Below are 24,226 nucleotides of genomic sequence, written 5' to 3' on the forward strand. Positions count from 1 at the left end.
TATACTAAATTATTAGTAAGTTTATATTTTAATCATTCAACTCTAAGTCACTAAATTATTTGAAAGTTGTTATTTAGGTCACTGAGTTATTAAGTCTTTTTTTTTTGTGAGCGAGTTCCAAGCGACAATTCAATGATGAGTACGATGGATCAGTACCCATCGACGAGTAAAAAAATACTTTAGATTTAAGTCGATTTGACATCAATGTCAAAGATTTAAAAAAAAACTGTTTGAATTTTAGTTAACAGATTCCTAACGCTCAAAACTATTTTATGAAAGAAAACTTGTACTATAAAAGAGAAGGAGAATGATAGCTTTTGATTGGTATAAATAGTGTAAATAAAAAAGGCTGGTACAACAACAATTTTAACAGCAAAGTGACATGCATGAAAACATTTGAATAGTTTAATGACTAATTTATAATTTTTTGAAGTTAACTGTCAAAAACATAAACTTACTAATAGTTTAGTCCCATTTTCTATAGTTTACCCAATTCTTAAAACCGGGTCTTGGCCCGGCTCAGTGTATATAAATGAGAATCGATTACAGGTTTCTTCTTGCGCCTAGCCCTTTGAATTTTCATAGCTATGTCCACAGCACCTTACTCCAAAAAAAAAAAAAAAAAAGCTCCATTAAAGGAAAATAGTTTCTTCTTCAATTCTTCATATTTTTCCCACTTCATCTCCATAATCAATCTTTCTCAGAGCCCAGGGTTAGGAGGTGTGAATTCGCGCCATTAAAAAGAAATCCCTATTTTCCCACTAAAATCAAAGCGTTTTCCCACCTGTTTTAAACTACCGCCATTTCATTTTCTTTATACATTCAAATCCCACAAAGAAAACCCAGAAAAAAGAAAGAAAAAAAAGGAAATAGAACCTAAGTTGTCTTTTATTACTGTTTGGGTTTTGTGTAGAATTTTAATTATTTTTAAAGATCATCAAAGAAAAGGGATCTTTTTTTTTTAAGTAAAAAGAAAAAAAATGGAAAAGAAAAGGGTAGCTGTTCCAATTCTATGCCATGGCCATTCACGTCCCGTTGTTGATCTTTTTTACAGTCCTGTTACCCCAGATGGTTTTTTTCTCGTTAGTGCCAGCAAAGGTAATAAATAACTATCATTTTTCCTTCTTGTGTAAATATGGTTTCTTGTTTATTTATTTATTAATCAGTAAGGTTTGGTCCTTTTTTTGATTGATTTGGTTCCATTATATATAAGCCTTTATTATGTATGTGAATGGTGGTAATAATTTTGTAGTTAAATTCTGCCATTGGTCCTTGTACTTTATGAAAGTTGTGGATTTAATCCTTATATCAATTTTAGTTTAATTTCCGCAATTTCCAAAATCTAATGCGGCAATAATTTTTCATATTTATTATTTCTCCATATTACTTTAATGGACAAACAAATGTTATTTGTGTTTAAATTGAAATTTCCAAATTTGAAAAGTATAGGGATTTAGGATGATGCAGTTGGAGAATATGGATTAAATCGCATATTACAAGACTAGTAATTGACTTTAATTGATCGAATTTAATTACTACTACTGTTTGAGTCAAGATTAAAATTGATCAATTCGAAAAGTACAAGGACTAAATCCACAACATTTGCAAAGTATAGGGACTTTTACCAGAATTTAACCTAGTTTTGTTATAAATCTTAAGACCTTATATACACCTTTTTTTATGGAGGTATACTTTGATGTTGGTCTCATTCTTTTAAAAATGGGGCTTTACTTGGTCTGGTTCAGATTCATATCCCATGCTGAGGAACGGCGAAACCGGAGATTGTATAGGAACGTTTGAAGGACACAAGGGTGCTGTTTGGAGTGTTTGCTTGGATACAAACGCTTTACGTGCTGCTTCTGGTTCTGCCGACTTTAGTGCGTACGTGATTCCTTTTTCGATCCCTTTCTTTTGCATTATGTCGTCATACTAGGAAAGTTGTTTGTTTATTTCCGCATGTTGTGAAGGAACATGTTGTCCATACGTAAACCCTGGCTATCTATCGTTTCATCTGCTGTTTCTTGATGAAAAGGTATGCCTTTTCATACAGGAAAGTATGGGATGCACTAACAGGTGACGTATTGCACTCGTTCGAGCACAAACATATAGTTCGAGCTTGTGCATTTTCTGAGGTAAAGTCTGTGCTTCCATTCCTTTTGCTCGAGGGAAATTAGGAGAGTGTGCATATATGGTATTTTATTTGTTTAACGTAAGTCCTAGGAGCCATGTGGAATTTGGGATATTTTAAAGCTAGTAAGAGACATCAAGAAGGCGATCATAACCCATGTTTTCGGATCTGGTAACAGGATACTCACCTTCTATTAACCGGAGGAGTCGAGAAAGTCCTCCGTGTATATGATCTGAATCATCCCGATGCACTTCCAAGAGAAGTAGATAAATCACCCGGTTCAGTCAGAACTGTTTCATGGATGCATAGTGATCAGACAATATTAAGTTCTTGCACTGATATGGGAGGTGTCAGGTATCGATTAACACATATTTCACTTCAGTTTTTGTCATTGATTCCTCTCATGTGTGTGAATGGTTGAAAAGGAAGCAGTCTGGGTGTTTCCCGGCTTGTTGATTCATTGTGTACTTCATTTATATAGCATTTTCTTACGGGGTATATAACTGTCTTAATGCGTGTCTCTGTTTTCTTTGGCATCTATGTCCGTCTCTTGTGTTTACTGAATTTCTCGGCAGATTATGGGATGTAAGGAGTGGTGACATAGTTAAAACACTAGAGACCAAGTCATCCGTGACCAGTGCTGAAGTGAGTCAAGATGGTCGATATATCACGACTGCGGATGGATCTACAGTTAATATCTGGGATGCAAACCAGTAAGTTCAGACTTTCAAGCCTGATTTTGGCCTGATTTTTGTGTTAGGCTATTTACTTTCATTGATCATTATATTCTGTTTCAGCTTTGGGTTGGTAAGGAGGTACAACATGCCATGCACTGTTGAATCAGCTTCATTGGAACCGATATATGGAAATAAATTCATTGCTGGAGGAGAAGATATGTGGGTTCGGGTTTTTGATTTCCAATCCGGGGATGAGATAGGTATGTTCTCGTACATAAATGTGTACTGGACTGTACTTCCTTGTAATCACTGGTTTTACATCTGGTCTGCAGCTTGTAACAAGGGTCATCATGGTCCGGTACACTGTGTGCGATTCTCACCGAAAGGGGAATCGTATGCCTCAGGATCCGAGGATGGAACCATTAGAATATGGCACAGGCTCTTTGACCCATAATGACACCGAACCATTTGCAGCAAATGGATCAGTTTGAAAAATGGACGGATTACGCATTGCAGGAGAGAGCAAAATAGAGGAGAAAGAAACCCGGACCGAGCAACAAGGGTGACCAATTTCAAGCCATATTATCATAAGTGTAGTTTTCCTTAATGTAGATAGAATCGGACATTGATCTTTCTTTTTTTTTTCCGTATAGTTTTGAATCTGGTGCATAAATGGTATATCTCTGCATTGTATGTGAATAGCATAATCTCTAAGCAATAGAATAAAAAATATACAATATCTGTATTCGAAGCGTATTTCGACCGCACCTGACGTGGAAATGACCACCCATCCCGGCATGCAAATGTAAGTATGAATCTCCAAAGTTATCTAGAATTACATGAGAGTTTCACTGTGATCGTTGCGAATCATTCAGGGATTTAGATGGTCGAGACCCTTGGAACATTGACTGGGAAGTTATGGATCTCATCCATCCATGGGTTTTTCTCCTTTGCTGGATTTATCGTCCTCAAAGCTTTCCACACTGCACTGTTACACTTAAACCCGGAACCAAATGCAATTTGCCATGTTCGGTCCCCTTTCTTAATCCGACCTTTGGCTTCTGAGTAAGCCAATTCGTACCATAGAGAACTACTAGAGGTGTTCCCAAACCGGTAAAGAGTCATTCTCGATGGTTCCATGTGCCATTCAGACAGCTGCAAATTCTTCTCCAGTTCATCTAAAACGGCTCTTCCACCGGCGTGAATGCAGAAATGCTCGAAAGCTAGCTTGAAATCTGGAATGTATGGCTTGATCTTCATTTTGAAAAGCTTCTTTCCAACCAATGTAGCTAAGAAAAGTAACTGCTCGGACATTGGAAGAACTAGAGGCCCCAATGTGGTGATGTTAGTCTTTAAGGCATCACCAGCAACCCCCATGAGATCCTTTGACAACGTAACACCGATCTGTCCCGTCAAGTCTTCTTCCTGTGTAACGCACCCGAAGCACTTATCATCTGCACCCTTGTGGGTTCGAACAGTATGAACCAATTGATATTTCGATCTTCTTCTATCGGAGCTTTTGTTTGAGAGTAATATCGCAGCCCCACCCATCCTAAATAAGCAATTCGAAACAAGCTTCGAACGATCATTCCCAAAGTACCAGTTCAAGGTAATGTTCTCCATACTGATAACCAATGCATACGTGTTTGGATGAACTTGAAGAAGATTTTTAGCAAGATCTATCGAAATCAAACCAGCACTACACCCCATTCCTCCTAAATTATAGCTTTGGATATTACCTCGAAGCTTGTAATGGTTAATAACCATGGCGGACAACGATGGTGTCGGATTAAACAAGCTGCAATTCACAACCAAAATCCCGATATCTTTTGGGTTTACCAAAGTTTTAGCCAAAAGCTCATCAATAGCACCATACATAACAGCTTCTGCTTCTTTTCTAGCTTCCTTCATCGAAGGATTAGCGGTATATTAAGGACAGCCTCCGGAAGATACGTTGATTCCCCTAACCCCGACCTTTCGAGGATCTTACGTTGAAACAAAAGATTCTCCTCCGTAAATGTACCAGACATTTGAGACTGATCTACAAACATCTTTTTCGTGCATATCCGAGCCTTATCCGGTTTATAGCAAGAGAAATTAACAAGGTAAACAGGGCGAGGGCGCGTTAGAAAGTAAAGGGTCAATAAGAAAACGAGAAGCATCGAACAAATGATTACTGAAATGAGATTGTACTGCAGATGTTCCCAAAGATCATGAAGGTCTTGGATGGAAAACGTCGAAAGTTGCACGGCGATTACGACGACAAGTGGAGAAAGGAATAGGTACATTCCATGAGTAACTACATAATGGTAACCGAGCTTCACATATTTTAGCTTAACCGATTTCTTGAAATCGGGTAGGTTTCGTGTCGATGATCGGAGCAACGGTTGTTGATTTTCCGGTTTCGTCTCAGCCATCTTTTCCCCTGCAATAAGTTGAATCAATTCTATTATATCAAGCCGCAACATGCAGAGTCATTCAAAGCAACAATAATAGCACAAATCTATTGATAAAAATTTTAAAGCTTAAAAAGGGTAAAATTACCTCTCCAATCCCTCTCAATATCAGTAAAGAGCAAATTGGTCCGTTTCAAAAGAATCAAACAATTTAATCTTTGTCAATTTTAAAAAAGAGTAGCCAAAAACAAAATTTCAACAAATTTAACCTCAACATTTACACATTTCTGAGCTAAATTTATTAATCAAGGCTAAATTAATAAGATGTTTGAGGACTAAATTAATTATTATACCATGGAAAACATTCTACATTCTATATCGATATTGAGATGAAACCTAACTTCAAATTGATAAATTACATGCATAGCCAAAGGAAAATTATGAAATTTAATCCTTTTTCTTCATCTTTGTCCTCAAAAAATCCCTTTCACTTCAAGAAATTTAACAAGAATTTTGCAAACCCAAATCATAATTTCACATCAAATTAATAAATTCTACATAGTTTTTATCAGATTTGAACAGTAGGGAATGCATACCATAATCATAAACAACAATTAATTCGAGATTAATCCAAAAAAACCAAGATTAAAAAAAAACTCACTTTAATCCCCGAAAGGTAACCTAAGACGATCACTTGAATCTCCCTATTCAAGAACACGGCCACGGAGATCGAGAATACCAGAGAGGAAATTTCCAAAAATAAGATTAAATATATGAGAAAAAAAGAGAGATCAATGGATAGTACTAAAAATTTTTAAATGAATCGATCGAGTGTTGTATATATATAAACCCCTAAAACTGCTTTTTACTAAAATAGGGGAAAATGGATAATGACGACGAACCTCGAAAGTAGTGAGGAAATTGACCCGTTTTTCGAAAAAGAGGCGGGCGCCGTCTAGAGCATTGAAAACGATGTCGTTTCCAATTTGAAAATAATAATAATAATAATGCCGGCCACGCTCTGGTTATTCTTTTTGGTCAGCCATTTTTGAACAATTAGAATATTCGAATTTGAATTGTCAACAAAGAAAAAGTGTTTAAATAAATGAAATACTAATTTTGAATCAAGCTTTTTGGTATTTGGGTCGTCGATGAACTTTGCTTGCTGCTGGTATGTTATTTAAACTCTCCGATCAACCTTTCGATCACCGGAAAATATGGTGGAGAAACTAACTCCGATCAATACTATGCTTTGCTCCAGTAGTTGAACAATTTGGAGTTTCATTTTATAAAAATATCGTTGTAGGAGGAGAAAGAGAGATAGAAAGGGACTTCAAATGTGGGGGGTAAGTCGTCGAAAACTGACGCAAGCGGCGGTCGGGATATTGAACGGAGAATTTGAATTTGGACGGTGATCGGCGGTAGTCTAGTCCGTGCTGCTAGCTCAGGTCGGGGTTAACAAACGTGCATGGCTTGCATGGTCGTTATATTTTTATGTTAATCACGTAAATATATAAAAAAAGATAAAAATATCATAGAGTCCCTCTATAAGGGGTTAGAGTGCAATTTGCTCCCTTACTAAAGATTGAGTAAATTAGTCTTCGTATGTTAGATAAAAAAAGCCTGATAATCTATTTCTACCGTGAAAAACTTATCTGTGTATGTCAGCATGATTGCATGAGGCACATGTGTCATTGTAGGATTATTCTATTAATCACGTTAGTTAATTGCATGAGGCACATGTACCGTACTGTATATTATTGTCGAGTTATTCTATTAGTTACGTCAATTAACTATATAAATCGATATTTTAGTCTAATTCAATCAATTCTAAACAATTCAATCCAATCGATTCAATTCTTTGTCCAAATCGATACATCAACCATTCAGGTAACTTAAATATAGAGTAAAATAATTTACATAAAAAAATAAATATATAGATTTTTAACTTTTTTTGGGTTTTGTTTTCTTCGAAAAAAAAGGATTTTTTCTTGTTTAATTCTTATCTCTCTCTCTTCTTTTTTTTTTATGTATTATGTTCCAAAATCATCAAAGAAAAAAACCAAAAAAATGCCAGAAATTATTAGATTTAATCCCAATAAACAACACTATGGCACCACCACTTTAATAACTGGTTATGCACTTTGCTCAAGCTTACTCGCAGTAATCAACAAATTCGCCATTGCCAAATTCAATTACCCAGCTTTATTAACAGCATTACAATACTTAACTTCATCATTGGGTGTTTGGGTTTTAGCCAAATTCAACCTTTTACACCATGATCCATTCAAATTCCCCATAGCCAAAAAATTCTTCCCTGCCGCCATTGTTTTTTACCTCGCTATCTTCGCTAACACCAACCTTTTACGCCACGCCAATGTCGAGACATCCATTGTGTTCCGATCTTTAACACCCCTTTTGGTCGCCGTCGCCGATAAGGCCTTTAGAAAGCAACCGTACCCGGAAAAACTGACATTCATGTCTTTGTTCATCATTTTAGGCGGCGCCGTCGGGTACGTCGTGACGGATAAGGGGTTCACTTTGGTTGCGTATTTATGGGCGTTTGTTTATTCGATGACGATAACTGTCGAGATGGTTTACGTTAAACATATGGTGATGAACCTTGGGTTGAATACTTGGGGGTTTGTGTTTTACAATAACTTATTGTCGTTGATGATAGCACCCCATTTTTGGGTTTTGAGAGGGGAATGCGGTGAGCTTTTCGCCTCCGTGAGTGGCGGCCGGGATCGGTTCGAACTGGTGGCGTTTGTTGCTGTGTGTTTGTCTTGTTTATTTGGTTTGCTTATTAGTTTCTTTGGATTTGCAGCTAGGAAAGCAATCTCTGCTACTGCATTTACTGTCACCGGTGTGGTTAATAAGTTCCTTACTGTTTTGATCAATATATTGATTTGGGATAAACATGCTACTCCAATTGGCTTGGTTTGTCTCCTTTTCACATTGGCAGGTGGGGTTCTTTATCAGCAATCCGTTACCAGTCCGAAACCAGTAGCATCGGTCCTGGCACGACGATAAGACCGAATCCGGTATTCCGATTTAGCTATTGATTCCATTGATGAACTTTGTTAGCTATTTAGCATATTGAACATGTCTAGCCTTTGTTGCTTCATGTATTAGTGTCTTCAATTTCATGTATATGGTTTTTGGCTTATATAAATATTTTACTGCCTAAAAATACATCATGTCATTGCTTGAACTGTGGACTTACCATGTGCGTTATTATAACTCGAATCGAGATAAGCACGATTACAGTGCGATAGCACAAAAAGGTCGAGTCTCTACGAGATTCACCGATGCTGAACTGTTATGATCAATGTATGCAACTCCAATTGGCTTGGTTTTCCTACTTTTCACGTCGGCAGGTGGGGTTCTTTATCAGTAGTCGGTCACGGGGCTGAAACCGGCAGCATCAGTCCACGCACTTCGGTGATTACAACGAAAGCAAGACGATAGGACAGTGTGGTATTCTAATTTAGCCAATTGATTGCATTGATGAACATATAAAACATGTTCAGACTTTGTTGCTTTATGTACTAGTGTCTGCAATTATCCTGTATATGGTTTTTGGTTCATGTATGTATTTTGCTGCCTAAAAATACATCATGTCATTGCTTGAACTGTGGACTTACCATGCTTATTATTATAACACGAACCGAGATAAGCATGATGGCAGCTTGATAGCACTAAAAGGTCGAGTCTTTACATGATTCACCGATGCTTTGTTCAGCAATTTGCAGTGCATCTTTAAAGATTAACCCATTGCTGAATTGTTATGATCAATGTTTGCCACTCCAATTGGCTTCGTTTGCCTACTTTTCACATTGGCAGGTGGCGTTCTTTATCAGCAGTCGGTCACTGAACCAAAACCAACACCATCGGTCCGAGAACACGATATGACAGAGTCCGGTATTCTTATCTAGCTAATGATTCCATTGATGAACATTGTTAGCCCATTTAGCATATGTTGCTTCATATACTAGTGTCAGCAATTATCCTGTAATGGTTTTTGTCTCGTATATGTATTTTTCTGCCTAAAAATACATCATGTTATTGCTTGAACTGTGGACTTACCATGTGTATTATTATAACTCGAATCAAGATAAGCACGACGGCAGCACGGTAGTGCAAAAAGGTCGAGTCTTTACGAGATTCACCGATGCTGTGATCAGCATATTGCAGTGCATCTCTAAAGGTTAACCATTGCTGAACTGTTTTGTCACAGGTCTTGGGAATTTGATGGTTCATTTAGTCACGAACAACTCAGTTACCGGCCAACGACCACTGGTTCATTTCTTTTAACCATGATCTATTTGTTTCTTCAAGCTTTACAATGCCTGCTTACCATACATAAGAATCTTGAATTTATGATTTTTTCCTATATGCCTACTGTTATGGTTTTGCATTCAAGTGTTATTCTTTGTGCAAAATGGATGAATATTTGGAAATTTCGTCGGAGTTAGAATCCGGTCATTCTCTTTGTCGGTTGTTCGGTTGATCTGCAGTTCCTTTCATGAGATCCTAAAGAAGATCTTGCTTCCTTTGCAATATGTTCTGAAATCAGTGAAATGTATTTGGCTGCATTTGGCCACCATGAGATTCCTTTAAGTCCTAGAATTAAGCCTGGTTACTATAATCTCTCTATGCTGAGAAACCCCTTAATGTGGTTATATGTATTGTCGAGACGAGGCTGACTCCGTTAGAGAAATCTGCAAAATGTTGTCAGTTAGGAGCTGGTCGATACCTCAACAGATTTGGTATTATTTTCAGTGAGGGTTTTGTCTCTTGATTTTATCAAGAACTGTTAGGATCGTCCCGATTAAGCAACGAACAAGTAAAAATAGTAGAAGAAATTGAGAAGATGAACACACAAATTTAACGTGGAAAAACCCCTCAAAAGAGGATAAAAAACCACGGGCAAAGATAATTTTACTATAATGACAAAAGAATGAAGAGTACAAAAGATGGAGATAAAAACTAAACCCCGAAAACCCGAAAAACAAAGAACCCTCAAACGTAAACACAAAATTCTCTGAATGTGTTATGAGTTCTAATCTAATGGGTGTCTCTTAATTCTAAGATTGTAAAGGAGCCTATTTATAGGCTAAATTAGTAAGTCAAATAAACTATACTAATAAATGCTAAATATATTATACTAATAAATACTAAATCTTCTAGAAAGAAAATATATTTTTGTTTAACTTGACTTGCAAGCAATCTCTTAGAATTTGGGTCACACCATTCTAACAAGAACCCAAGAGCTTAAAAGAGGCAGTGGATTCTCATAGCGAGAATGTCTTGTTTATGTGTATGATAATACAAACCGAGGCAGTGGATTCAAATCTATGGGAGTAAATGAGACACTAATACTCGCAAATTATTCAAGTTCGATTTTAAAAAGATTTAAAAAAGATTTGGTAATTATCAAGTTGAACTCGAGTAGATTGAGCTAAATTTAAGCTTAGTAATATTTGACTTGAATGGCTCGTGAACTTTATTGAGCTTTTCATATTTTTTTATTATTAAATTACATTATTGCTCTTAATATATCTATTATTAACTCCAAGCTTAATTATCAAGTCTAGCTTGAGCTTGAGTATAAAAATTGGTAAACTAACTTAATCAATAACTTGAGTAGCTTAATCAAATATTATTTGACAAAATTTCAAAGATTTTCATAAATATTTCTAAAAAATTAATTTTTCAACTAGATTAAAAAAATAAATTTATATGGTAAATTTTTTGAAAAATATTTTATACATATCAATTTTAAATTATTTTCACTATTTTAAATATGAGAAATTTATTTTATATTATAATAAATTAAAAGTAATTATAAATTATGATTCGATTTTTTGGTAACTGTAATTTTTTAACTTACATTTTATAAATCGTTTAAACACTTTGATTGAAAAAATTGATAAAAAATTACATATTTGAAATGATTATTAGTGACCATCAATACTGCCCTTTGTTTCATGGACAAGTGAAGTACACAAAAGGTTAGAGAAACTTGTTCCCACATGAAAACTAAAGCTAATTATGTTCAATTATTAGCGAAAAAGCTAATAATGTTCCATAAATATGTATTGTATGAGATTTAGTATTTATGTTAACTTGGTTCTTAGGATTTACCTTGTCCTACAACCACCTTCATAATTTAATTTTAGGTTAAAAAATATTTTAAGTCGTTATTCTTTTTGTAAATTGAAAATTCAGTCACTATATATTTTTTTAAAAAAACTTAGTCACTTTATTTTTTAAATTTCAAAATTTAGATTCAACTGTTAAAATTAGTTTGTTAATTTCAGGTTTATTACAACATCATTTTTTTAGTTACATGTCAACCAAGTGAATTTTTTTTAGTTACAACTAAACTTGAATTTCGAAATCTAAAAAATAAAGAAATTAAATTCATGAAAAAATAGTGCATGAACTAAATTTCAAATTTATGAAGGGTACAGAAACTTATGACATAGGGACATCATGAATAAAATGGAGGTGAATCGTGTTTGTGGAAATAAAAAAAATAGATTTTTAAATTTTGACTATAAATGTTTTTACAATAGTTGTTGAAATTAATTATGTAAATATTACTAAAGAATATCATAGATTTACATATGTATTTTTTTTTCAACTTAAAAAAATTAATACAACATATAAAATAAAAAAATTCCTTAAAAAATAATTAAAATTTAATTAAATCTTGCTCCTTAAAAAAACAATTAACTACTTTCATGATTTAATGCGTTGGGAAGTTTTTTTTTTTTTTAAATTACACTGACTTTCAAAGTTTGTTTACCCTAAGGTGTGACGGATATAGCTGGGGTCCGTAATTCAATAGGAGGAGTATAACCGTCTGATCCTTTTGAAGGATCATCAGAAGATTGTCGTAATCCATCATCTGTTTCACCTCTATAAACGTCTTCAATCATGTGTACAACTTCTTGCATGGCAGGTCTTTGATCAGGTACGATAGATACGCAAGCCATTGCAATTTGCAATAATTGCACCATTTCTTCCTCGATGTTGTGGTATCTCATTAACTCCACGTCGAACACCTCTGCGGTCCATTCCTCACGGACAACTGATTGAACCCAACGAGGAAGATCGATCCCTTCTTCTCCCATCGACGTTTGATTAGGCGATTTTCCTGTTAATAACTCGAGCAATACCACTCCAAAACTATACACATCGGATTTGAACGTAACGTTGCGAGTTTCGACTACTTCAGGTGCTCGATACCCTGAAAAACGGCTAGACGAGGCAGTGTTGCTGAAGATCGGGTTGAGACCAAAATCAGACATGCAAGCTTCGTGGTCAGGTCGAAGGAGAATGTTGGAGGACTTGATGTTGCCGTGGACCACCTTTCCTGTAACATGAAGATGGGCTAAACCCCTAGCCGCCGTTAAGGCTATTTTCCGACGACTATCCCAGTTTGGTGGTGTACGGCACGAGACTCGACTACCTGCAAGTTTCAACCTAATTAAGAAATGTATAAAATACCTATTCGAATTGCAAACAAACTTTTTAAAACACAAACTGTATTAACTCAATTAATTTATATAATTACTCCTAAAAATTTGAATCTCATTCCCAAATCTTGCTTTTATTCAAAAAAAATAGTCTTTTATCAGTTAAAGTATCATTGAGGCCCCTGTATTAAAAATCAGATTACATTTTGCCCTCTCTCTTAAAAAAAAGAATAAACTTATTATTCTATTGAAAATTCTATCTATTTTTACTGTTAAAAACTAATCTTTATATATCAAATTGAAATCACGTTACACACCACCTATCACTATCTAGTTATTTCATTAATCATATTAATTTTAAACAGTATAAATACATAAAATTTTTAATAAAAAAATTAATTTACTTATTAATCCAAGAGAGTAATTTACCCATATTTTGAATAAAAAAAAGATAAAAGCAGAGTCTACTTTTACTGATCTTTTTATCCTGTTCAGCTTCCTTGAATTGAAAGCAAAGAAAACTAGTAAAGAAACATTAAAAAAAAAAAAGCTTATTTCTTTATTTTGGTCGAAAAGGCTGCTTACTCATTTCATGTCAGTGTGAAACACATTTCACTCATTTGCAACCACATGAAACAATATATAAGAAAATGTCGGTAGACCTATAAATGAGTTATGAAATCTATGATGGCATTAAAGCAAATAAAACAAAAATGATATTTGATCCTTTTATCAGACTCTTTTAACAATGTTTGATCCTCTTAGTTTACGAATTTTATAATTTAATCCAATTATGTTCATCAGTTTACATGATTCATCTATTCTCAATTTAAAATTAAATTTTAACAAATAGAATAAAAGACTTAAATTTCATTAAATAATAAAATTATTAATAGAAGATTGTGGTGTAAAGACTTGAAAGGGTAAAACTATTATCACCTCAAAAAGTAAACAGATTCTTTTGTTAAAAATTTTATCTATTTTTATTGTTAAAAATTAGTCTTTGTATATCAACTTAAGGTACATATAATACACCATGTGCAGTTATCTGATTATTCTATCAACCAGTAGAAAATGATAAAATTTTTAACAGAAATAATCATCAATTTACTCTTTGATCTAATATAAATGGACTTATTTGTTCAATTTTAATATAATGAGCAAAATATAATCTGACTCCTAATTATAGGTATTCATGGGCCGTCAGTTTAAAAAATTTTCATGCCCAAGCCCCTTTCGAGCCGACCCACCCGCTCAAAAAACCTATTTTACTCTTCAAAAAATAATAAAATATTAAAAATTATATTTTTAATTGATATTTTATATACTTTTATAATTAAATTTAAAATTTTAAAATATTTTTATTATTTAAATTGAATTAGGTGAACTAAGCAAATTCAAGTTGTGAAAATCTCTTTGTCCATGCCCAATCCTAGTCGAGCTAGACTGGACGAGCTACTCGGCCCTTGGACGAGTCTCCAAGGTACATTTACATAAAAATAAAATATCTCTTAAAAATTATAAAATTATAAAATAGTATAATAATAAAATTATGTTTTAGCCCCTGTTCTCTTTTCATCTTTACTTTTAACACGAACAATTACTGAAAAACATCGGTGCATTGTGAGTAATAAAAAGGGAGAAATCTTACCGTGAAGTAAGGCGGATAAACTACCTTCTTCCATGAAATCCAATACGAGCAATTTTTCATCATCGGAATAATAAAACGCTCTCAGAGGAACTAAATTTTCGTGTTTCATTTTCCCCAACGTTTCCATATGTATTTCGAATTCTCTTTCATTTGCCGCCAAGTCTTTTAGCCGTTTAACCACCACCGTCGTACCTTCTTCCAGCACCGCCTTGTACGACGTTCCGAAGGTGCCTTTTCCCAACACTTCCGCCGACGCTCTCAACAAATCATCTAAATCGAAGCTGTAAACCCCACCTTCGAAGAACACTAGCTTATTCCTTTCCCTTGAGGTTGTCCCCCCCGACGTTCCCGCCTCCGCCGGTGGAACAGAGCCTGTCGGCGCCGTGACCGGCTTCGGTGGCTGGCTTCGGCGTTTAAAGAGACAAAGAATAAGGAATAGTAATAATAATAATGCAATGATTGTAGACCCCACTGCAATGCCAATAATGGCGCCGACGGAAAGGTTTTTGGATTTTTCACCGGGAGTTTCTGGAGGGATCGGCGATGGTTCCGGCGATGGGAAAAATGGCTTACACGGCTGGAGTGGACGGCCACAAAGGGCAGGGTTTCCGGCGAATGATGATTTCGGGAATTTAGATAACGAACCGGGAATTGAACCATTAAGGGTGTTATTAGATACATTGAAATCATCTAAACCGTCGGCGTTGATGCTCGGTAGTGAACCGGAAATTTTGTTGTTCTGCAAGAAAAGACCGGTCAAATGACTCATATTATTGACGGCGAAAGGGATTGGACCGGTGAACTTGTTAGACGAAAGATCGAGCCGAGTTAACCGAGCTAAACGAGTCACACTGATCGGGAACTCGCCGGTGAATGCATTATCTTGTAAATAAAGGTTACGGAGTAGAGTCAAATCGGAGAAATCTTCAGGGATCTCACCGGACAAACGATTAGCTCGGAGACTCAAAACACGAAGTTGGTTTAACCGGCCGATGGTGTTGGACGGAATAGAACCGACGAGACCCACACCTGGTAGCCGGAGACTGAAAACGAAGGACCGATTCGCATCACATTCAACGCCAACCCAATCGCAAGCTGAGGTCGATGAATTCCATTGAATCCGGTTCGGGTGTTTGGTCTTACAAAGGAATGCAAGGAGAGCTTGCTTGTCTTGAACCGGTTCTGAGTTAACTCGGGAACTTAAAACCAGAACAGAAAGTAGAAAAAAACAGCTAAAATTGACGGACATTTTTGTGATTAAAATTGGAGAAAAAATGGAACACAAAGAGTGTAGAAAAATGGGTCTGCTGTCTACAATTTCCCTCTGTTTGGCTTCCGAGAAACAACGAATTTCCTGGGAAAATTCATGAAAGAATGAGAGAAAGAGAAAAAGGGTGGGTTTTCTAAGGTATCACGAGATTACTTACTGAGTGGGAAAATATATAAAAGCCGAGTCGAAGCTTAAAACTGAAGGAGGAGAAGGGACTGGGGGGAAGCGTTTTATGTTTTTTTATTTAGTTAAAATTGTGCTTCAAGTCCCTATGTGTTTTATATATTTATAATTTAATCTTTTAAATTTTAAAATTCATGTCTAATTGTGAACAATGTTGAAAATTTTTATTAAATTCACTAAGGGTCGAAGCTAAAAATCTTTTAGGAGGGTCAAAATTAATTTATATTTTTTTTTGAGAATTAAAACGTAATTTCAGCATTGTATTTACCTATATTTTTATGGCTTTCAAAAAGGCTAAATTAAAATTCTAATATTTTTTAAATTAAACTATAATTTTACCATATATAATTTTATAAAATTTGGAAATTAAAATAATAATTTTTTATTTTAAGGGAGTTACCATCCTACCAACCCTCCTTTTGCCCTTGAATTTTCTACTGTAGCATTATAAAATAAAAAATAATTGTGCTGTAATATAACATAAAAAATGACGTTATAATAAATTTAAATTTAATAAAAAAATTAATTATATTAATAATTAAGTAAATGATTCATTTCAAGTTTTTAAGAGGGTTGGCTTCAAAATTTTTAAGAATATTCATTAAGTTGTTTAAAATTTTTAATTACTTTATATTTTTATTAGAATTCTATTTAAACCTTTTAAAATTTTAATTAAATCCTTCAATTTTTCTTTAAAAAAAATCTAACTAGATGAGAAATTTAATGTCACGTTCTATCACTTTTATCAATATTTTAACATATATTATATATGAAATATACCTCAATTACATGCATAAATATATTTACAAACAAAAATAAATTTTAAAATTATTAATCGAATCAAATAACTTCATTTGTATAAAAATAAATTCGTTAAATGATTTTATTTTATTTTTAAATATAATTATAAAAATTAATATAGTCAAGATAAAAGCATATTTTTCTTTTTAAATTTCAATTTTCATAATTTCATTTTACAACAAAATCATATTTAATAGTTTCAAAATCACATTTATTAGGTTAAATTAGTCGCCGATTACAAAATAAATTCGTCATTTCACATTTAATTTTAAAGTAAATAGATAAATTGTTAATAAAGATAAGGTTAATTTTAAAAACTATTTACTTGTTTTGTATCAAAGCGAAGTGAAAAGTAAAAAGTGAGCAGTGTAATTTTTACGTTGTTTTAATATTTAGGGATAAATTAATGTTTAGTCCCTAAATTTAGTATTTTTTTAAATTTGATCCTTGAACTTTTTTTATCTACATTAGTCATTGAACTTGGTTGTTTTTCTCAATTTAGTGGTTGAAATGATGATATAAATACTTTAAGATTGGATCACATCATCACTTCAAAATTTTAAAAAATACAGAAATTCTAAAAATACAAAAGAAATTATATAAAATTTAAATTATTATTTTTAGATGATGATGCGGCACAATCTCATAGTTCCACACATACTTTAAAGCAATCTAAGTTCAAGGATCAAATTGAGAAAAACTTTCAAGTTTCAAAACTAATATGAACCAAACAAATAGTTTAGAGACTAAGGTGAGAATGTTGTCAAGTTCCCACCCCGGATCATGGTTCAAAATTAAATTTTCCGCTCCGGCTTGTCCCGGGTTAAGCATTAGCCAACCAAAAGGAGGAGTTGTTGCAACAATTAATGATGGATTAATATACTATTAGATATTTGAGTTTGGGTTCAATGTTTAGTTTGCTACTTGAGTTTTTTTGTTGCAATTAAGTACCTAAGTTTGACTTTAATGTTCAATTTGGTACCTAAACTTTATTGTTTGTTCCAATTATGTACTTTAGCTTTTTTTGCTAGAGTACACACGTTAAACATTTATTGAATCATTTAGTATAGGTACCAAATTAAATATTGAAACTAAATTTAAATACCAAATTGGAACAAAAAATAACTTAGGGATCAAATTGGACATTAAAACCAAACTCAAGCACCAAACAATATATTAACTCCATTAATGATGAAGCTCTCATCTGTTATATAGAGTTTGTTGCAGCTCAACTCAAAGGTTCTTAATGTCGGGTTTGGCTTAAAAGTTACTAATGTCGGCATTGATTCTTTGGTTCAATTACGTTAATTTAATTTGCACAAATTCCATGGGATAATAGCATGAACCCTTATATTTTAGGTTTGTTTTAATTTGGTACCTTTTATTTTCAAAATATATAATTTAGTACATGAAGTTTTATTCTTCTAAGGCTAAATGTACAAATTAGGGTCTAACCTTTTAGGAGTTGTTCACATAAGTACCAAATCTTTCAAAATGGTCACATAAGTGCCTAACATTTTCAAAAATGCTTAAATAAGGGCTTCTCAGATGCCATATTTCAAGTTTCAAATAATGTTCTAAGTGCTTTCTTTTCTTTTCAAGCAATATCTGATTCAAGTATTATGTATGTTTTATTCTAAACACGTTAACATTTACCTAATTTTTTCTACAAATTAGATTGAAGTGAATAAAAAGCCCTTATTTAAGCACTTCTGTGAATGTTATGCCCTTATATGACTATTTTAAAATATTTGGCTTTTATGTGAGAAACCTCTAAAAGGTTAAGCCCTAATTTAAACATTTATCCTTCTTTTAATCAACCTGGTACTTGACTTTGACCTTAACCGGATCAATTTTTTGATGACGTGACAAATCAACAAATAAAAAAATGACCTAAAGATGTTAACTTTTTCATTCATTTTAAAAAGTTAAGTCTTAATTTTTTGATAATGTCACATCAATAAAGTTAAAAATGTTAATTTTTTCATTCATTTTTAGGTGATTTGACAACAAAATACAAGTCCAAGGGCAAAAAGAGGAGAAAAATAAATGGAGAACTAAAAGGATTTCTTTGTCGTCTTTTTTGTAAAATTAGAGGACCAAATAAGTCATTATGACTTTATAAATCCAAGGTGTCAGTCTCCATCTATTCGCTCTCCTCTTCCTCAATTTCCTTATAAACAATTGTTGGGAAAGTTGTTGTTTGTTCCATGTCCTAACATAATGAAACTGTTTCTCTACTAGGGTTATTGACTTGGGCTTTGAATAGGTTTCATTTGTACTGAGTTCGATCCACTTAAATGTAGTATAGTTGAAAAAATTAAAAGCATGGGTCGACTAGGGTACTAAGACCTCCAACCGAATTGCTTGAGGTGATTAAATAAGTATGAAAGATTTATTATTAAAATGTTATTTTTTATAGATAAATATAATGTTTTTTTCAAGGGAGTTTTGAAATAGTTACAAGACTAGTTTATGAAGACTTTTATTTGATAAATACTCATGATAATTAATAAAATAACTTTAGCTTTTAAATACAAGTTCAAAATCTATCAAAATAGTAGTGTTGATTGACCACTTGAAGAGGCCTATAAATAAGTTGTTTTGTGCCGCACATCAAGAGCAGATTTTGGAGTGTCTTTGTCGATAGCTTTATTATATTTTCTTATGGTTATTTTGCAACACTCTTTTAGGTATTTTCTAGATAGTTTATTGCTTATATTGTGCGGTAGTTGGTGAGTGATTTGTGACAATTATGGTTGATATTGGAGTTACATCACAATCCAAATAATTTATATCTTTAATTATAAAAAATTTAATTTTGAAAAAGATTTATACTAGATTATATCACCTTTCATAATACATAAATTAAGTAAAATTAATATAAAATTTAAAATATATAACCTTTATTAAAACTTTATTAAAAAGCTTTCATAACATTTTTTATAAACAATATAATTTTATAACTTTATAAATAATTATGATAAAAAAACTGTAATAAGTATATTATTTTTATAATAATTACTCAAACATGTCATTATTGCGTAATTACAAGCAATTACACTCAAATTCAATTATTAGATGATTTTCTAAACACTATCTTAACCTTCATTTGTTTTGATATAAGGCTTAAGACTACCTATAACATCTCTCTAACCCTTAAATGAGAGAATAATGTGTTTCGACGCATTCAAATTCACGTACTCCTGCATTGGCAACAATACCGATGTCAATTGAGGTAAGACTCAATCGGTAATTAATTAATTACTTAATTAAGCAAATACATGTAATTAAATAAATACTACCTATTAAATAATTAACCATTTTCTGGCTCTACCTACATTTGTCGGGGTTGCATGCACTTTAACTTACCATACAGACAAAATTTTCATGCAAGACAACAGTCAAATGATACTGTCTATATATGTATATATATGTATGTCAGGTTCTCTTACCAAAACAACAAAATTTTCATTGTTTTCAAATGAATCCCACCATGAAATTGCAAACTCAAACCTTCAACAATGTCCTTCCATTAGATTTCAACAATGTCCCTACACTGCCCGATTCTCACGTATGGTCGACGACGCCTTCAGAATCTCCGTGTCTCCACTCGATCGACGAAAAACAAGTGCCACCCGTTGTCGATATTGGTGATCCGAGTGCGTTTAGTCTAGTGAGAGATGCTTGTGAGAAATGGGGAGTGTTTCAAGCCATCAACCATGGGATTCCTTTGAGTTTGTTCCAAGAAACCGAGTTTGAAGCTCGGCGGCTGTTTTCATTGCCAACGGAACAGAAGCAGCTTGTTGCTCGGTTGCCGGAAGGTTTTACAGGGTATGGTTTGGTTCGTATCTCTCGGAACTTTCCTAAGCTGATGTGGTCTGAATGTTTTGGTATGATAGGGTCCCCTGTGGAACATGCTAGCCAACTTTGGCCTCGAGATCATGCTAAATTCTGGTACATGCGGGTTTCTTTTTGCTTTTGCATGCTCTGTTGTCACGTTAGCAAAAACATTGTTCATGTACATATATATATACATATTTGTATGTATATAAGGGAGAAATAGTGTATGTAACATTATACTTTCTTTTTTCAGGTATCCAATTCCACTAGCTCGTAATATTATGTAATATATGGTTTTATACATACATACATACAACTACCATGTCAAATTAGAAGCAACGATGAAATGTAGTGTTATATTTTGGTGGAATTTAATTGATTTTTAAAAAAATTTGAGAGTTTAATCAAAATTTTTAACTTTTTTTATAAAATTACTATGAGTTTTATAAATCATAGAACCAATATAAAAAAATATTTTGATTTTACAAAAAAAAAACCATTATGAGTGTCCAATATTAATATATTCGATTTTTTATGTACTTAAAAAAAACTCGTATAGAATATATATGATAGATACATAAATCCATTTGTCTCTGAACAATTTGTCTTTTATTCTTTCAATTGTATGTTTCTAAAATTTGTTCTTTCTTTTGTCTCTTCTCTTACATACATACACACGTATGTTTATGTATGTATATATATAATTTATTTGGTGAATGTGGGTTTGGTGCAGCGAGGTGATGGAACAATTTCAGGTGGAAATGAAAACATTGTGCGAGAAACTAGTGGCAATAATGCTTCGCTCATTGGGTTTAACCAATGAACAAGACACAAAATGGTTCGAACCTAAAAACGAGTCTGACCAAGCCAAGTGTTTTCTTCAGCTCAACTCATACCCAGTGTGTCCAGACCCGGACCGAGCCATGGGGTTAGCCCCTCATACGGATTCATCCCTCTTCACGTTGCTGTACCAGGGTGGTATCAGTGGGCTGCAAGTTTATGATGACGATGTGGGGTGGGTCGATGTGCAGCCGGTTGAGGGTGCCTTGGTCATCAATGTTGGTGATTTGATGCACATCGTGTCTAATGGGAGGTTCAAGTCTGTGTTGCACCGTGTGGTGGTGAATAACACGCGCCACCGCATTTCAACGGCGTTCTTTTACTTGCCACCGTGGGATGCCAAGGTCTCACCGTTAAAGAAGTTGGTTGAGTTTGATCATCTTCCAATGTACCGGCCGGTGAAATGGGAGGAGTATGTTGAAACCAAGTCGAAAGATCTTAGTAAGGCCCTCGATTCAATTCGGATTTGAATTTAATATAAAAATAGCAAGGAATAATTTCTCTATATAAAATTAATGAAACCTTTCTAGTTTAAGTGAGAATAAAATGGACAATTAATGTTTTTATATATTATTTAATAATATTTTTTAAGATTCGTTTTTTTTAGGGTTGAACCCTCCATATATATTCTATATAAGGGTGAGTTCAATTCAGTGTCGAGAATTATTTTTGAACTGTTTTAACAAATGATTATGTGTAAATCTCCTTTTAGTTTTTTTATTTTTGTTTCTGTTTAATTTTCTGTCCAAACTCTTATCTAAACACTTGTGTTTAGACATGTAACATATGTGTTGAGATATGTAATTATGTGTTGAGATTCCGACCCTCAACAGAAGCACTGCTTTAAAAAAATCTAATTAAATAATATATATTAAAACACTCTTCATTTTATTCTCACTTATAATGAAAATATTCATTTATTTATATATAGAAATTATTCCTTGATATCAAATTCAAATACGAATAGGCTCCAGCACATTATCAAAATTTGTGGCCTTGCATTCAACTTACTCCTTCCATATCACTGTCGGCCGGTACATTGGCAGACGATCAAACTCAACCAACTTCTTCAACGGCAAGACCTCAGCATCCCCTGGCGAAATGAGGTGGCGCGTGTTTTTCGCCACCACACGGTGCAACACGGACTTGAACTTCCCATTAGACACAATTTGCATCAAATCACCAATATTGACGATCAAGGCACCCTCAACAGGCTCCAAATCGAGCCACTCCATATCATCTTCGTAAAATTGTAGCCCATTGATGTTGCCCTGATACAATATGAAAAGGGACGAGTCCGTATGAGGAGCTAACCCCATGGCTCGGTCTGCGTCCGGACACATCGGGTATGAGTTGAGTTGGAGCAAAGACTTAACTTGATCACACTCGTTTTTGAGTTTGAACCATTTCGTGTCAGTTAAACACAATGAACCAAGATTATTGCCACTAGTTTCTCGCACAATGTAGTGATTTCCACCTGAAATTGTTCCATTCCCCCGCTGCACCAAAACCCATATTCAGCAACAAATAATATATATAAACACACACGCACACACACACACACACACACACACATATATATATATATAAATATGTGTGTATGTATGTAAGAAAAGAGACAAAAGAAAGAAACAAATTTTAGAAACAGAAAATTGAAAGAATAAAAGACAAATGGATTTCTGTTGCCTATCATATATATATTCTATACGAGTTTTTTTGTAAGTATATTAAAAATCGTGCTCATAGTCGTTTTTTCGTTTTTGGTAAAATCAAAATATTTTTCTTTATGGTTTATGAAAACTATAATTGTTTTGAGGCTTAATTTGAAAAATTGTTATTAAACCCTTCAAATTTTGAATTTTTACTCAAACCCTAAAATTTTTAAAATTTATAAATAAACCCTACAAAAGTTTTGAAAATTTTAATTAAATCCTTTAAAATTTTAAAAAATTCTCAGTAATTTTCTCAAAACTTTCTAAAAAAATTAATTAGACCCTCCAAATTTTTTGAAAAATGTCATTAAATCCTAAAAGTTTTGAAATTTTTTAATTAAACTTTAATTTTTAAAAAAATTATTAAATTTTTAATTAAACTTTAATTTTAAAAAAATTTATTAAGTCCCACTAAAACTTAAACCTCACGTTTAACCATTGCTTCCAACAATATTATCTTCAAAGTTAAAATATAATGTTAAATGCAATATTTCTTTTTTATATGTATATGTATATGAATATGGATAGAAAAACTTTTTCTAACGAGACGGCTGAGCGTATAATGTTACATGCACTATTTCTCTTTTATATGTATATGTACATAGATATGAATATGGATATGGAAAAAGCGGAGCATGCATAAGCAAAAGCAAAATAAATAAATAAAAACCGGCATATTACCAGAATTTGGCATGATCTTGAGGCCAGAGTTGGCTAGCATGTTCCACAGGTGACCTTACCATACCAAAACATTCAGACTACATCAGCTTAGTAAATTACGGAGAGATTCGAAACAAATCGTATCCGGTATAACCACCCGGAAACCGGGCAACAACCTGCTTCCGTTCCGTCGGCAGTGAGAACAGCCGCCGAATTTCAAACTCAGTTTTTTTGGAACAAACTCAAAGGAATCCCATGGTTGATAACTTGAAACACTCCCCATTTCTCACAAGCATCTCTCACGAGACTAAACACATTCGGATCACAAATATCAACGATAAGCGGCACTGTTTATCATCGATCAAGTGGCGACACGGAGATTCTGAAGGCGTCGTCGACCATACGTAAGAATCGGGCACTGTTGGGACATTTTTGAAATGTAATGGAAGGACATTGTTGAAGATTTGGGATTGCATTTTCATGGTGGGATTCATTTGAAAAAACAAAAAAAGAATTGGTGTGTTTTTGTAAGAATCTGACATACACCTATATATACAGTATAATTGGACTGTTGT

General features: G+C 33.6%; 3 protein-coding genes and 2 pseudogenes across 3 annotated transcripts; 3 read left to right on the forward strand and 2 right to left on the reverse strand.

The window, feature by feature from the left end:
* Positions 1-559: 559 nt before the first annotated feature.
* LOC121204765 (serine-threonine kinase receptor-associated protein-like) lies at positions 560-3,550 on the forward strand (annotated as a pseudogene).
* On the reverse strand, positions 3,369-6,074 carry LOC107909229 (3-ketoacyl-CoA synthase 11-like; annotated as a pseudogene).
* A 1,196-nt stretch (positions 6,075-7,270) lies between these two features.
* On the forward strand, positions 7,271-8,865 carry LOC107907773 (GDP-fucose transporter 1). The gene is made up of 2 exons (XM_041075283.1): positions 7,271-8,067; positions 8,167-8,865. The coding sequence occupies exons 1-2, from the start codon at positions 7,272-7,274 to the stop codon at positions 8,232-8,234; spliced, it is 864 nt and encodes a 287-aa protein (XP_040931217.1). The 5' UTR covers position 7,271; the 3' UTR covers positions 8,235-8,865.
* A 2,923-nt stretch (positions 8,866-11,788) lies between these two features.
* LOC121204766 (probable inactive receptor kinase At2g26730) lies at positions 11,789-15,814 on the reverse strand. Its single transcript, XM_041075284.1, has 2 exons — positions 14,343-15,814; positions 11,789-12,684 (listed from the first exon to the last, which is right to left on the reverse strand). Exons 1-2 carry the CDS (start codon positions 15,589-15,591, stop codon positions 12,020-12,022), a joined length of 1,914 nt encoding a protein of 637 aa, XP_040931218.1. The 5' UTR covers positions 15,592-15,814; the 3' UTR covers positions 11,789-12,019.
* A 4,264-nt stretch (positions 15,815-20,078) lies between these two features.
* LOC121204767 (gibberellin 3-beta-dioxygenase 1) lies at positions 20,079-22,823 on the forward strand. The gene is made up of 2 exons (XM_041075285.1): positions 20,079-20,553; positions 21,173-22,823. The coding sequence occupies exons 1-2, from the start codon at positions 20,081-20,083 to the stop codon at positions 21,747-21,749; spliced, it is 1,050 nt and encodes a 349-aa protein (XP_040931219.1). The 5' UTR covers positions 20,079-20,080; the 3' UTR covers positions 21,750-22,823.
* Positions 22,824-24,226: the final 1,403 nt, after the last annotated feature.

This window comes from Gossypium hirsutum, chromosome A08 (assembly GCF_007990345.1).
Source record: "Gossypium hirsutum isolate 1008001.06 chromosome A08, Gossypium_hirsutum_v2.1, whole genome shotgun sequence".
NCBI classification, from domain to species: domain Eukaryota; kingdom Viridiplantae; phylum Streptophyta; class Magnoliopsida; order Malvales; family Malvaceae; genus Gossypium; species Gossypium hirsutum.